This window comes from Mytilus trossulus, chromosome 10 (assembly GCF_036588685.1).
Source record: "Mytilus trossulus isolate FHL-02 chromosome 10, PNRI_Mtr1.1.1.hap1, whole genome shotgun sequence".
NCBI classification, from domain to species: Eukaryota; Metazoa; Mollusca; class Bivalvia; order Mytilida; family Mytilidae; genus Mytilus; species Mytilus trossulus.
Genome location: NC_086382.1, coordinates 63,729,884 through 63,745,628, shown reverse-complemented (window position 1 = coordinate 63,745,628; position 15,745 = coordinate 63,729,884). Strand labels below are relative to the sequence as shown.

General features: G+C 32.0%; 1 protein-coding gene across 3 annotated transcripts in view; it reads left to right on the top strand.

Annotated features, from left to right (window-relative positions):
• Positions 1-7,398: 7,398 nt before the first annotated feature.
• LOC134688373 (uncharacterized) overlaps positions 7,399-15,745 on the top strand; it is a 21,250-nt gene continuing 12,903 nt past the window's right edge. For all 3 annotated transcript variants that reach the window (XM_063549044.1, XM_063549043.1, XM_063549042.1), the window contains exons 1-7: positions 7,399-7,565; positions 10,159-10,237; positions 10,582-10,845; positions 11,469-11,618; positions 12,254-12,443; positions 13,726-15,010; positions 15,376-15,597. In XM_063549044.1, the coding sequence (XP_063405114.1) occupies positions 7,548-7,565; positions 10,159-10,237; positions 10,582-10,845; positions 11,469-11,618; positions 12,254-12,443; positions 13,726-15,010; positions 15,376-15,597 (2,208 nt within the window). In that variant the 5' untranslated portion in view covers positions 7,399-7,547. The remainder of the gene's footprint in view (positions 7,566-10,158; positions 10,238-10,581; positions 10,846-11,468; positions 11,619-12,253; positions 12,444-13,725; positions 15,011-15,375; positions 15,598-15,745) is intronic.

Genomic DNA, 15,745 nt, shown 5'->3' with positions numbered 1-15,745 from the left:
GGTCTATGGTATAGACTTACAACATGACAAATTAAATGAAATTTGGGGGTGGGGCCAAAAATGGCCCTTATAGCCCCTAGTCCTTTATCTGATATTCTGTATCCAAATACTAATTGTTTAACTGATATCTTATTTTTAAAATTGAGTTGTGCAAGAAGATGTAGATATCTTAAATATGACAGACCTGGCTTCTGTAAACTACTGAATCTAACCAAATGAATTAAAAAGAGAATGTGTCCATGGGACACAAATAATGCCCCGCTAGCATATGATATAGACGTTACGCGCGATGTTCGTACATGTAAGCGTAACATAACGTAGCGAATATTTCGTAACGTTCAAACCAAAACTTCGACTGAAACGTTGGTTTTAAGCATGTGCGACATTCTTGTAAGACTCCTATAAAACGACGGTGCTTTTTGATTACTTATCGAATATTGATGTACTTTAGATTTTTGAAAAATTAAGAAAAATAACATTTTCAAAAATAATAAAATTCGACCATTATAAGAGCTCAGATAAGCAAACAATTGACAGGCGACTGTTGGAATGACTAATTTTGAGAGCTTTGTTTGGGAGACTTTTAAGCAGCATCCTGTTTATTTCTTTCAAATAGTTATCCATGCAATTTACACATTAACAATCTGTTTGAAATATTACAATCTACCATTGCAAACTTTCCACAGGTGCTATCCAGCACTTTGTTTTATCTGTCAATGCATTTGAATGAAGACATGTACACACCAATTCAATTTGTTAATACACATTTCCAGTCTAGCTTTCAATACATTTGTAACGACCTTTAACCCCACCAGAGACATGTGTATATATGTCTCTGACCCAAATGACAATTTGCGTCTGTGTCCATACTTGTTACCTATGTAAATAAATGTAAACACGCCAAGTTTACTTTATAATAAACATATATTTAAATTCTTTCGAAAGACAACGTTCACATCCGTGTTAGAGTTGCCTTTCATTAGATGTTGGTTGTAAAAAAAACCAAAAAAAACCCGGGTGATATATAGAGACGAAACCGGGTGATTGGAAATAAACAACAATGACGAAACCGGTGTATTTTAATTTGACATGACCCATTTCTTTCGTTCCATACACAGAAATACAAGTATTGAGATGCTCACAATGACCAGTTTTGCATTATCCGTGTCAGTATCTATCTTCCCGTACCTTTCATTCCGTACAATGTGAATAATTTAACGAGAAATTAAACAATTTCGAGGCAAGGTTCACTCAATTCGTCATTTTGACATGCATTTTTACTTATTTCTTCGTTAATATAGAACAGTTGTAGAAAATATTGCATATCACAATAGTAAATAGTTGTATATGTATATATATTCTTCGATATCATAAAAAAAATAATAAAATAAGGAGATACCTAGCTTTCTTCTGTCTATTAATGTTCCGTCATTGTGCCGGATGTTAGATACCATCGAGTCCGAACAAATTTTGCCGGTGTGGTTTAGACACAGTGTATTCTTCATGAAATTTTACTTTCCGTTCGGTATAATTTAACAATCTTTTTTTTTTCATAAATAGGACAAACACTTTTGTTTACGTTTATGGTTCCAATATAAAAAAAAACCTTTTCGAGAACCCCCCGGAAAATGTCGGAAATATATTTTACACTGTTCGCCAGACTCAGTTGAAATGTAGAAGTAGGTGTACTCAAATAGTTAAAACTTTGTTATCTATTTTTTCAACAGCAACACACAAAAAATGATAAACAAATTCCAAGTTAATTGTTTTTCTTTTATGCAATTATTAAAATAGAGATCTTGGGAATCATTCAGTATGGACGGGTTTTTCTTCGCAGTGTCGATAGTTATCCCTTAATAGCATGGGTGGGACTGGTATGCTCTCAACATGAGATTTAACCTCTGTTCCGAGACTGGTACTACTTTCATGAAATTGTAATATTTAATGCATTGACGACGCAGTAGTCGATACAGCAATTTTCAAACTGGGGTTCCAACCCAAGATAAAACGGGGGCGACCATATGTCCCTATTCAAAACCAATGATCGGTAAGAAAAGGGGTGTTCCGGACCAGCCCGTAATCTCTCACTGCGACGTTGTTCATCTTACACAAAGTTTATACGCAAATATATGCAACTGATTGTTAGGGATAAAAAATGCAAAAGTGTAGCAGGCAAGAAGAAATTGTTAAAAAAAATCACAATCTGATTAAGCCGGCAAGGCAACAGTTGCGGATACAAACTTGTAATCGTGCATAACAAAAACGACATCAATATTACTATTTTAAATGAAACATTTTGTACAATATCCTCTGAACAATATGTTTGTTGGTCTTCGTAAACTAACCATTGCATTAAATGTACCCTGTTTCGCGGGGAAAGTCAATTACTCCTGGCTGCACCTTTGGTCAAATATTTAGCTTTGTGCGGTCCTGGTGGTAAATCCAGCAAAGTGCTTCAGACACATGAAATTGTAAGGTGTTGTTTAAATCTCTTTTTTAAATTTTTTTAGAAGACACCATTTGCTATTTTGTATATGTATTGTTGGTTTGTTTTTGTATTTTGAGATGACCCTTTGTTTTTGTCACCAGTAATCGCAAGTCTGAAGTGTAATCCTAGGTATAGACCTAGTTTCCGCAAATGTCTATTTGGCCCTGATGCATGTTTACATTTTTTGTTGATAATGAATTTGACAATATAATTATAAAAAAAAGTGTGGTATGATTGCCAGTGAGACAACTCTCCAAAATAGACAAAAATGACACAGAAATTAACAACTATGGGTCACCGTAAGCATCTTACTATGCCATAACATTTTTTATGGCAGTGACAATATACAGCTACATTCAGTTTGATGAATCGATGCACTGTGCTACCATCTTGTTGTTCTAATTCACAATTCTTTCCTCCTTTACAACAGCTATGAGAGAACTGAGGAATGTTGAAAATCAGTTTACCAATTATCATGGTCAATTTGTATCAATTTAAAACTGTCTGAACATCGGAAGATATTGTTTATCCTTAACAGGTGAATCTTGTCACCATAAATCCTTCGAAAATGCTGACAAATACTAACATTAAATATCGATCACGAATTCTTTGGCCCATTACAAAAAAATGTGTCTCCTTCACGTTATATACTATTAAAAATACCAAATTTCTAAATATTTTTATAAAACGTAGTGTTCTTTTGTAGTGCAATATTTTTTCGATACAATTTGACATTGAATCTAGCTGAGTATTTGCATAATATTGAACTGTCAAAATTATGTAAACTTGTTGTCTGTCCAAAAAGTGAAAACAATACCTTTTCCGTCGGATTTCCTATGATTAGTTTTGAAAAATTTCAAAAGTCTCTAGAATTTCAACTTAACAATGTTAGAGCTAGATTTGATAATTAACTTCCTCCCCGGCCGGGGATGTATAATGTATATCAAGTCTGAAATAAAGACTGGCAAAACTTTTTGGGACATATTAGCAAATCGATATCATAATTTTGCGAAAAAATATACAATGGACAATATACATCCTATTTTTGCGAAATAAGAAAACACGTAGCTCAAATTACGGAAATTGCGTCGTGTTCTAGCTTCTATTATTTGTTTATATTGTAAGGATACAAAGTGAATGTGTTCAACTTGTTTTTTTTTCAATTACTTTTATTTATATCATAGTAATACATGACTTCGAACAGTTTAATATTTAATCGTTTCTTAGAAATTCTTATATACATGTACTCGAATAGAATAAGCGCCTACTGTACTAAACCTTAAAACGAACGCGCATTTCGCTGATCTGTGCTATAATACAGACATGTAAACATTTTTCTGATGATGAATTCAGTATAAAATGAACAGTACATCAATCTCATTATTATTGTATTTTTTATCATACAATAGACAATTCATAACTAGTGGACGTTCAAATGCATTGTTTTTCGTACCCGTATCTTTATCTTGGTTGTTTGCCTGAAATTTAATCTCGTTCATCCAGCTTTAAATCTTATACCAAAAAAAAAAAGAAAAGATTAAAAGTGCCACTTCAATATAAATGTCGAACTATTTTTATGGTTTTACTACTTTCAAATAAATTTAGGAATCGATTGCCAAAAAAACAAACTAAAAAAAAATGATGAGAATTTCATTATGACAAAATAAGTAATAAGTCGTGTATTGTGATGTCCACACTTGAATGAAATAAGCTTCTTTATTTTTCAATCCATCCCAAAATATCTTCTTGTACAACAGTTTGACCTCCGAAACCATGTCTCAGATTTTCCCTATAGCATTTCATTCTCTCATAAACCTTCAATGAAGATGTCAACCTCAGTTTATATATAGAGATCACTAAATTTAATTTGGTTATAACGTACATTTGTTCTATTGATGCTTTTTGGATCTGAGACTATATGTTGAAGATAACTGTTCAAGGAACAACATGTGTAAGATCAGGCATATAGGGGCACACTTCTAGTAATGTAGCTAATTTCATTTAGAATTGCATCTTAATGTTAAAAATTAATGTGTCAAAATTGAATAAATAAGAACTGTCCTCCTTGTACCCCATTTAATTCAATATCATTCACACATAAACCATGTGGATACTTCAGGATTGGCCTTTCATCATAAATCAGTTAGGTTTTGACCAATAAGAAAGAATTTTGTTTCAGCAATATACAAATAAAACGCACACACCTACGCATCAAAAGACATCTGGTGGGAGATGTTATATCATGACTGACCTTGCTGTAAGTCACGATTGCCGAGTACTGACATTTTCAAACCTCCGCTTATAATGACAAACAGTTACAATGAATAATACCATCTGGATAATATCAAAAGTTTAATTACACATTGCATTTACAATATGGATTTTATACCTTTTAGTACATAAAATAATAATTATGCATGTGTACATTAAAAATGATCAGTTGGTCAGTTTAGATTACATTCATGGGGGATTTCTAGAAATATAATTTTATACAATGACAATATGGGGTTTTACTCCAAGTATATTTTCATTTTTTTTTTGCAGTTTGAAAATGAAATATTTAATTCTTTCAATAAGAATCCATATCAGTTACGTACAGTATCCTGAAAGAAATTCTAGTATAAACCTCAGCAACATTAATTGTTCACAGAAGTAACAAAAACTGATGAGAATTAAATTATGATAAAATGTAGTTGCCTTTGCAATGTGCTACCTTAAATTTCATGTAAATATTCTGAATTTATCATTAACTCTCTGAACTCGACCATCAATAAATTAAATCATAATGCTCTTTAACTTTAACACACCCTTAACAAAATGTGGTTCTGTGTGTGTTGGCTTTATCATAATTTATGAAAAGTCTTCAAAGTTGAAGAGTGATTGACAGTAAATATATAATAGAATCATTTGTGATTGACAGTTACCCCACCTTATACCCATATGGCACAATACAGCTTATGCTACATTTACTTTTGACCCTTTAGGGACTGTTATAACTTAAATGTAAATAATGTACATGTTTCAATAATTATAGCATAATCTGTATTTCCTTTTGACCCTTATGGTACGTCAACTGGACGCTTAAGCTGCATATGCTGTTTATTACAGCATAGGCCGCATTTAATATAGCATATGCTGTATTAATTATAGCATATGCTGTATAAATTACAGCATATGCTACATATTATAGCCTAAGCGACATTAATTACAGCATAGGGTACATAAATTATAGCTTAAGCTGTAGTTTATATAGCATATGCTGTATTTATTGTAGCATATGCGAAATAATTTACTTTTGACCCTTTCCGTACGCCATACAAAGAGGCTTGATGCGCCCTCTGTAAACCCTCTCTGTAATGGATTTTGTGATGGTAGTAGCTCATATTCTAGCCTTCCTTTAACGATTGATTCAAAGATTTTAGAAAAGATACTTGTTACAACAATTCCCCTGTAATTTCCAGGTACGGTTTTATCCTTCTTCTTTTTAAGAACAGGTGTTAATAAACCATTTTTTAGATTTTTTGGAACATCCAAATCGGAGAAAATATCATTGATTATGCTTGCGATTTCTTCTGATAATTCATCTACAGCATATTTGTAATGTTCAGAACATATACCATTTTCGTCTGATGTTTTGCCAGTGCTAAGGTTCTTAATTGCACTTTTAACTTCTTCAGGTGTTGCTTGTTTAATTTTTTTTTTTGGAATGTTGATTTTCAAAAATGATGTCATTTTGCAATTTAGCCAAGTGGAAGCGTTCCAGGTCAAAGATATTTTTGTCATGATTTGGTGTTCCGAGTTTTTCGAAATGTATTGTCCATGCTTTTAGAATACTTTCTCCTTCAAATTTCTCATTTCCAATGTAAAGAACGTCAGTATTTGATGAATGATTAGATCGTTGTTGCTTTATTAATTTATGGAATGTTTTGCTGTCTTTTTCTGAAGCTTGCATGATTTCATTTATGAACTTTTCCTTCTTTGATGCATGTGCCTGTCTCTGTAGTTGTCTCAGATGACGTTTTTTGTTTTTGAGATCCAGCTTTTCTTGATCTGCATCCTGATTTTTGTTGGTTTTATCTATCCAGTTCCTATGTGCAGACTTTGCTTCTTTAGATGCTTGGCTAATTTTGCTATTCCATATGCCTTTCCCAACAGATTTTAGTTTTTTCAGCTTCCTGTAGCTCGGAATAGATTTTGTACCAGCTTTATGAAGTGTTAATTCCAATTTTGGTATACGTGATTCTACGGTACCCGAGAATTTCTTTTCTCCAGATGTATTGTCTAGACTACTTTCAATAGTTGACTTGTAGAGGCTTTTGTCGCATTTTCTCCAGTTTGGCCTTGTATATATTTTGACAGGTCGTAGAGAACATCTTTTAACCTTTAGAGCCATATTTGCAGTGACTAGAGTATGATCAGAGGTATTTGTAGGATGCCTCATAGCTATTTTCACATTTGGATTTGATTGCTGTATAATTCTTTCATCAAACAAGAAATAGTCAATTTGTGAGGTATATTTGCCATTGTGATGAAAAAAGGTTGGCTTTATTGGATAACCATCTGGTATATGGAGATTGTTTATGTTTTTGAATTCTCCAAAGACGGTGTCCCGTTTCCTATTGTCACGATGTAAAGACGCATTCATATCACCACATAAAATTATCTGGTATGTTTCTCTATACTTATCCATAATTTCGGAGATTTGATCTAGTGTATCTTTATATTCAATGTCCCCACTACTCTGTGCGGATGGCATATAGGTATTAATTAAGCATGTTGCAATTGGACTGCTGTTTATTGTTATCACTTGAATACGAGAATTCCCATCCGGCATTATATTAACTGTGTTGTTTACATAGTATTTACCTACCAAAACGTAGGAACCAATCATATCATATATTACAAAAAAGTCTGGTGCTGTACGTCCCATTGGTTGCTTGAATCATGTGATATAGCTACTGCTGCAGAGCATCTTTGTCGGCCATTGTTACTTCACCAAGGGGTCACAACAATTCTATAGTTGATTTTATTTAATTATTAGAATATTTTTAGCAGGATTATGAGTAATTTAGTGAAAGTAAGTTAGCTTGCCAACTGAATGCAGCAAAAAGTGCTTTAACAGTGTGTCTTGCGGGTTTTCAACTCCATAACATCGACCCTCCCCCTTTAAAAAAAACATCGAGGCCCAACCGAAGATGTGCGTACACTACTCGAGCTAGTCATACCTATTACAAAAGTAATTACTAATTATTAACCTTTGGAGGTTTCATATATACCCAGGTTTAATAAGGTCCCACGCTCCGCACGTGCATTCATATATGAGAAACTAAAGTTACAAAAAAGTCGTTCTGGGCATAAACGAAAGCATACACTGCATGACTGGATAACTTTAATCTTAGTCTTGAGTTGTGTATTTGACAAGAACTTGGGAACACTTCATTAAAAAAAAAAAACAATGGAAATTTTTTACAAATTAGGATTGGGGGGGGGGGGGGGGGATTACTGAAAAAAGGAGAATAACATAGATTCGGTAAGAGCTAAAAATTAATGAGCTTTCACAGTACAAGATGAATAATCTGCTACAACATATGCAGTAAACAATTGTTGAAAATGTTTAAACATATTAAACTGAATATGATTTTTCAATTTGCAAAGAAATCCAGAATTTATCCTTCTAGCTAGTCCAGATTAAAAAATTCTTTCATACATTGGCAAAATATAACTTGACAACTTGTTACACTGACCGCTAACTTCACAAACTATTGGTTCAAACATCTTCAGGATTGTTATTCTGCAGAATAGTCTAGAAATAACTAATGTTCTGTAAGTACCAATTCTCGATACATTAGAATGGTTTAATGGTTGTATTTATTTACATGTATAAACAAGGCCATTGCCGCCAATGTGTGTTTTTTTAGACCCAACTTTAATATCATATATGTTTTACGCAAGCATGACAGGTGACAAAAAGTTTGTTTTTTTTAGTTTGTAAATAATTTATAAAAAAACATTTTTTTATTATTAGGCCAAAAAATATATATATTATGTCTGTTAAGGTTACATGCTTTAAAAAAATTTAGGGTAGGTAAGTCGGTATTTCCATATTATTTTATATTTTCATTTTATTTTTTGTGACATGATTTTGAGTGTGTTGTTTTGTCTTGTCGTGGTTCGAGTTGATCCTGGGCCGAGTTATCCCGTAATTTTGTAAATTTGGATTATTTCCCTTTGTTATTGGATGTAAAAAAATTAGAGGAAAATGTTTACTTGGCAAGGCAGGGAAATACCTCCTAAGCAGTTGTCACACACAAATGCTTTTAAAAGAAATAAATAGATATAGATAGGTGTAAGAAGATATGGTATGAGTGCCAATGAGACAACTTTCCATCAAAGTCACAATTTGTAAAGGTAAACAATTACAGATCAAAGGTAAAGGTTTCGACACAGAGACCTGGCTAACACTGAACAGCAAGCTATAAAGACATTCAAACTTGGAAACCTAATTATAAAAAAACAGAATCACTACTAAACCACATCAACAAACGACAACCAACCAACTAACATCAGGTTCCTGATTTGGAAAATAGAGTTTAAAAAAACATGACACGACCCTCCACTTCTCCCTATGGTGTATATAAAAAAAAAGATGTGTTATGATTGCCATAAATGAGACACCTTCCACAAGAGACATAGAAATTAACAACTATAGGTTCTTGTATGGCTTTCAACAATGAGCAAGCCCATACCGTATATTCAGCTATAAAAGGATCAGAAATGACAAATGTAAAACAATTTAAACGAGAAAACAAACAGTCTAATTTATGTTTAAAAAAATGTTGAATGAAAAGAAAATATGTAACCCATTAACAAACGACAACCACTGAATTACCGGCTCCTGCCTTGGTACTGGCACATACATAGTTACATACATAACATACATTTTGTCTCTATTTTTGGCTTTTATTCTGAAGTGCGGTTATCCTCTCGAAGTTATTGTCTTATATTTTATTAAACTAATACACAATGCTTACACATCTATGTTCGGCATCACATATGTACTAAATACTACTATCGACATATTGTCATTTTTTTTAAAGTTTACATATTTTTACTGAAATTTTCTGAAGAAAATTTTAATGTCAATGAATGTTATGTTTATACTAAATTTCCAATGGGGTCCTGCCTAAATTCTAGTAATTCCTAACCCTTTGCTTAGGAGAAACAATTAACTGTGGTTTTCAAAGTTTTCTTAAAGTTTCATCAAGATCTAATGGGTTCTTTCTTGAATTCCTATCAGTTGAACAATAAAATGATGTACAGGTGCGTGTGCAGAGGAACATTTTCTGTATTTCATCTAAAAAAACTTGTGCTTCTGTTTGATTAATTTTAATTTTATCTAAAGATCAGTTACTTGCATGTGTCCATGTATAATCAGTAATCAATTAAACCCAAGTGCTTTCTAAAAATATTATGAGTCACACCTTACTAAGGCTTCATTCTAGTTCTTTATTTAGTAGATAGTGAAAAATGTCAGCAGCTTGGCTATGATAAGTTATTATGTGGCATATAACAAATGCTTATTACCTTTTGGGGCGTAAGCTGAAATTATACACAGTAACATGTAGTAAGAAAATTTTCATTTTTAAATTTATTATTTGTTTATTTGATAGGAAACTTTTGGAGTACGCTCAACCAGACCAGAATTAGCATGTCCATCATCTTCAGTTTTGCAACAGTTGGAAGACAGAGGTAATTCATGAATAACATAAATTGTAGAAATATATGTCATGTATGTGCAGTATTTTTAATTGTTTTTTTTTTTATATTGATAGCATTACTATATATTTATTAAACTTGAAACAAAAAGATAAACAATACATTTTCTGAGTAAAATCAGCACAAAAACTTAGCTAACTGACATGTCAATGTTCTACATGATATAAGGTTAACAAACATATCATCTTTCATTTATTTAAAATGGTTTTATTATTGCAAAAATCTTTACATTTTTAAATGAAATTCATGTTGCTTCTAGGTAAAAAATCTATTGTTAAAATGAATAAGTAAACCGTATAAATCAAAATTCATTGTAGAATGGAAAGTCAGCTTAAAGAAGAATCTAGAAATTGCCTCAAGAGCTGTGTATCTAGAAGGAAAATGTTCTGAATCTTTGGCCGCTGCTGACTTCACTTCACCAGAAACACCGTTTTTATTTCAGTTAGAGAAAACCATGTTAGATCTGTCATCACCCTCCCTTACTGATGGAGAGTTTTACTGCTCCTTCTTTAAGCTTGATGATGTTTACTACTGTAGATTTTTTGAAAGTGGAGTTCTTCAGGGATATTTCTTATCTGAGGGTATGCTTCATTATTGTTCATATCTACATGTACCATGTAAATTCATACACAGTGATCTACACAATCATGACAATTGTCCTTAGTTTTTTCCCATTGAGTTTTTTTTACTTTTTTCCATTGTTTTCATATTTGTAATATGTCTATGTTATAACATAATTTGAGTAAGGTGTGCAATTAATCTAAAAAAAATAAGGAATTAAACATTCCTTAAAGTATAAACTATTTTATATCATATGATTAATCATGGTTCTTAGCCATACAACTCATGATTATCATGTTTTTCAGGTATTTATATTTTTGAAGGAAACTCATTTATATCAGTTCTAGAGCAGTTTTCACTATCAACATTATACAATTAAATGCCTCTAAAAATGTTAACACATCATGCAGTTTTATAACAGGTCCTGTTAACATACCATGATTGTGAATAAGGAAATCTAGAAAAAAAAGTTAATGGTGAATAAAACTTTATATGAATATCTTTTTTTTTTTACAAATTCTGCATAGTGTTAAGATAAATTTGTCGAATCAGTAATATTTAGCATTATTTCAATTTGTGAAAAAATATATTTATTCATTGTTGTAACATTTACAGAAATAAGTTTCTTATTTTTTGTCACTAGGAATGTCTCAGCTTAAGAATTATTTTGAGGAACATCGTTTGGATATGACAAAACTGGTTTGGTTGCAAGTTTCCACTCAAGATGATATAAAGCAGTACCACAGAAGATACACCCTTAAGTTAGAAAGAAAAAGAAGTCATCATTCTTTAAGCAAGTTTACTATTTTAAAATATACACTGAATAAAGACAACTGCATTGGTCATAATTCCATGTTCAGCCTCAAATTGATAAGCTTCATAGATGGTACCAAACTATGGAGAAAGATGAAACATAGAAGACAATTTATGATAAATAAAAAAATAAAGCCATAAGCAAGTAAAACATAAACAGACATACATAATTATATATGAACAGCATATAAAAAACTTCGAGCTTTTTATAATACAAATGATATGATTTATAAGCTGCTTCCAATAATTTATTTTTTCTATTTTTAAAGAGGATTGTGATTTAAGTTATTAAGAATATTCTGCATATGCATGCTCCAATTTGAATTTTGTAAAATGGGAGCTTCAGCAGTTTAGTGATTTAATGTGATAATTATCCTGTCAACATTGAGGTTGTAAGTTTGAACCCAGCAAGGTATGTTCAACCTGGACCTACATGTTAAAGCTAATTAGGGCGAGTCAACAACAGCAATCAATCGTCTGATAAGAGATATTTCTCTAGTGTATTTTTTCTAGATAATATTCTCATTCAAAAACACTATTCTGTCCTCAACAGCAGTTACACCGTAATTTTATAATGCTAGTTTCAAAGAATGAGATTATTGTTTATTATTGTAGGTAATCCTGGTTCAGATACTGGAAGACGATACGTCAACCTTCTTGAAAGAAATAAAACCAGTATTCTTAATTCCCACAGAAAGTTGATGGCAAAGGCGCAAACCTCAACAGAATCCTGCCAGTTACTAGGAACAGTGGTAAATGTTATCAAACATGACTCGCACAAAGAAAACAATACTCAAAAAGCCAGGTATAATTGAGATCTTCAGAATTGAAACTTGTATCAATTAATGTTCTTAGTTTTTCTCTAAGGAATACTTGTTAAAATTAGATATAAATTTATCTTTTTATTCAGTTTGCAATTTTCAACTATGTATTTATTTATTTTATTGCAGGAGTAATTGAAGAAAAATATTATTGGTTTAAAAGTTTAGTGTGTAAATGAAAAAAAAATAAATGACACTTTGAATCTATATACATGATATACTTACCATACTTTTGTTATGCCCCTGCTTTAGGGTGAAAGAAGCATTGTGTGTTACCTTTTACAGTCCATCCATCCATCCCAATTTTTATTTCTGCTCTCTCTAACTTAAGTTTTACTCATCCAATTCTTGTGATACTCATACACAATGATAAGAACCACAGCATGCAGACAATAGCAAAATATGAGAAGGTGTATTTTTGTCCTCAAACATTCTATTTTACTAATTATGTAATTTAAGCTGTTTTTTCTCCTATTGTGGAATAGCTTTTAACATTGTTTATTAATATGTTTAATTGTTCTGAAAAATATAATGCAAGTTTAAGAAAAATGAACATCAAAAATTGAAAAAGAAATGTAAATACATTTTTAGCTCACCTGGCCCGAAGGGTTGCTGCCCCTGAATTGGTAATTTTAAGGAAATTTTGCTGTTTTTGGTTATTATCTTGAATATTATTATAGATAGAGATAAACTGTAAACAGCAATAATGTACAGCAAAGTAAGACCTAAAAAAAAGTCAACATGACCAAAATGGTCAATTGACCCCTAAGGAGTTATTGCCCTTTATATAGTCATTTTTTTTTAACAGTTTTCAAAAAATTTGTAAAATTTTACTAACATTTTCCACTGTAACTACTGGGTCAAGTTCATTATAGATAGAGATAATTGTAAGCAGCAAGAATGTTCAGTAAAGTAAGATCTACAAACACATCACCATCACCAAACCACAATTTTGTCTTGAATCCATCTGTGTCCTTTGTTTAGTATTCACATAGACCAAGGTGAGCGACACAGGCTCTTTAGAGCCTCTAGTTGTTTATCAGATAAGAAAAAAATATATAATGTATTTGTTTTTGATATATATATATGCTATTAAAGGAGAATCTTTGAGACCAGTTTAACATGTTAAAAAAAAGATACTTTACAGTTATATTATTTCATATATTAAATATTATATCTGTAAAATATTATATTTTCAGTTGTCTGAAATTTTAACCTAAAACATATCTACCGTAATATGATTGAAACTAAATATTTCTTTTGTAGATTTCTCGAAGCCTCAGGAGTCTTTCATCCTATTCTCCATATATGGGAAAATACCATACATAACTACCGTTCTAAAGGAGTCCCTGTTGAGAATCCAGAATTTAAATTTATTTTTGATCCACCATCCAGCTCAAAATACACATTATATGACCAGTGCAAAATTATTTCCTGCCTACCAAATGACCACTATTGGAATGAGGGAACCCATGCTCATGTTGGCTATGGTAGAATGTTATCTATCCGCGATTCCACTGAGAAATATAAGCCTGCTTCTCTTCGTAATCTAATACTTTACCATCACAGAGAATCCAACTACTCTGCTATTTTTAGATTAGTTGACAAATTTCGTAACCCAGAGTCTTCCCCAGCAAATTCACGCCAGAACATCAATGACGACAACATCAACATTGGGGAAAATATGCAAAATTCTACTCAGAGACAAGTAAGACCTAAACGCAAAGCTTTAAATGAAGAGGATATTTTAAGAAACCTTCGAACTGTTAATCCTCTCTTTACAACACACAACAGGGCTTCAGACAATTCCTTGTATGAAAAGTATAAAACAGCACAAACTGAAACTGGAGGTTTATTTTGGCGTGTTCACGAATCAGATATCGATGTCCTCTGTTTGAATGACGTCAACATGACCACTGGATGTTTAATGGAGTCATCTTTTGTTCACATGACAAGGAGAAATGTTGGGAATGTCAACGTATACCATTGCACATGTACACTCTTTGCAACTTTATTACAGCTCGCAACATTAGATGAACAGCCTGACACAGAAATAGATTCTATTAACATCAAATGCTGCCATATAAGGTATTTCAAAGAAATTATTGAACCTGATTATCCCATCTACTTCAGCACAGAAGTTTTTACATCACCAACAAAATCTCAGAAAAGTATAATGTTATCTTTGGCTGCTTTACAAAAGCCTGTAATTTTACTTCTGTCTTCTCTTCGAACAAAAAAATTTTCAGTTGTACCAAACAGTAGTCAAGATTGTAAGTTTGTGAATGTTTCCAGAAACCGTGTATCATGCCAGTCCGGTGAATGTAGTGCCATTTACAGTTTTTCTACTCGTAAAGTCATATACTTGTGCGAAACAAGTAATGTTTGTCCTCATCTGCAGGCAATGAAAGACCACAAAAATTTATGGATGAATGGTAATGATATTGAAGAAGACATTGAAGATGAAGATGAGGAAGCATTTATTGATAATGAGGAAGATGAGAATGATTTGGAGGATACTTTTCAACCAGAAACTACTCAAACAAAGAGGGTAAGTTAAAAACTACAATCATTAAACCAAAGCAGATATCTAATTAATAGACAAGAATAACACCGTTCACTCAAACTTTTAATCAAATTGAATTTGCCAACGTTGGAAATAACATGCAATTACCAACTAAATGCCTACAACACAAACATTTCCTTGATGGACCAAAAATCGTTTTTAAATTAACATAAATACAATAACTGATACAATTGCCCATAAAGTATGATTTTACCTAACTAAAAAGTTTAATCTAAAAAAATATGGAAGAAACAATTCACGTCATGATGTCAGTTTTTTCATATAGTACTACATACTTTATTTTGTCTGTTATGTTATATTTATTAAATATGTTCACATTTTGTTTTTAGACAAATTTTTTTAATCCGGCAACAGGACTTTGGGATTTCCCAAGTTTGAGTGAGCACAGACCCAAGGAGGAAGATGATCCAGCCTTACAACGAGCAATTATAAAAAGATTAGCTGTATTTGATGGTGCAGAAGGAGTTGTTCGAGACACTAAAGGGTATTTGACCGGAAACAATCCACTTGTACTCTTTCCTCCTGTATTAGAAGACGGATGTCTTTGTGGGGTAATTTTTTTCTCTATTAATTTCTACTACAAAATTCTGCCCTGAATGGCACAAATTCTATAAGTGCAAAATATAACAAAATTGGAAAACAAAGAATGATGGGTTTTCATCCATGACAAAAAAAAAACAGTACACATCAAAGAAACTC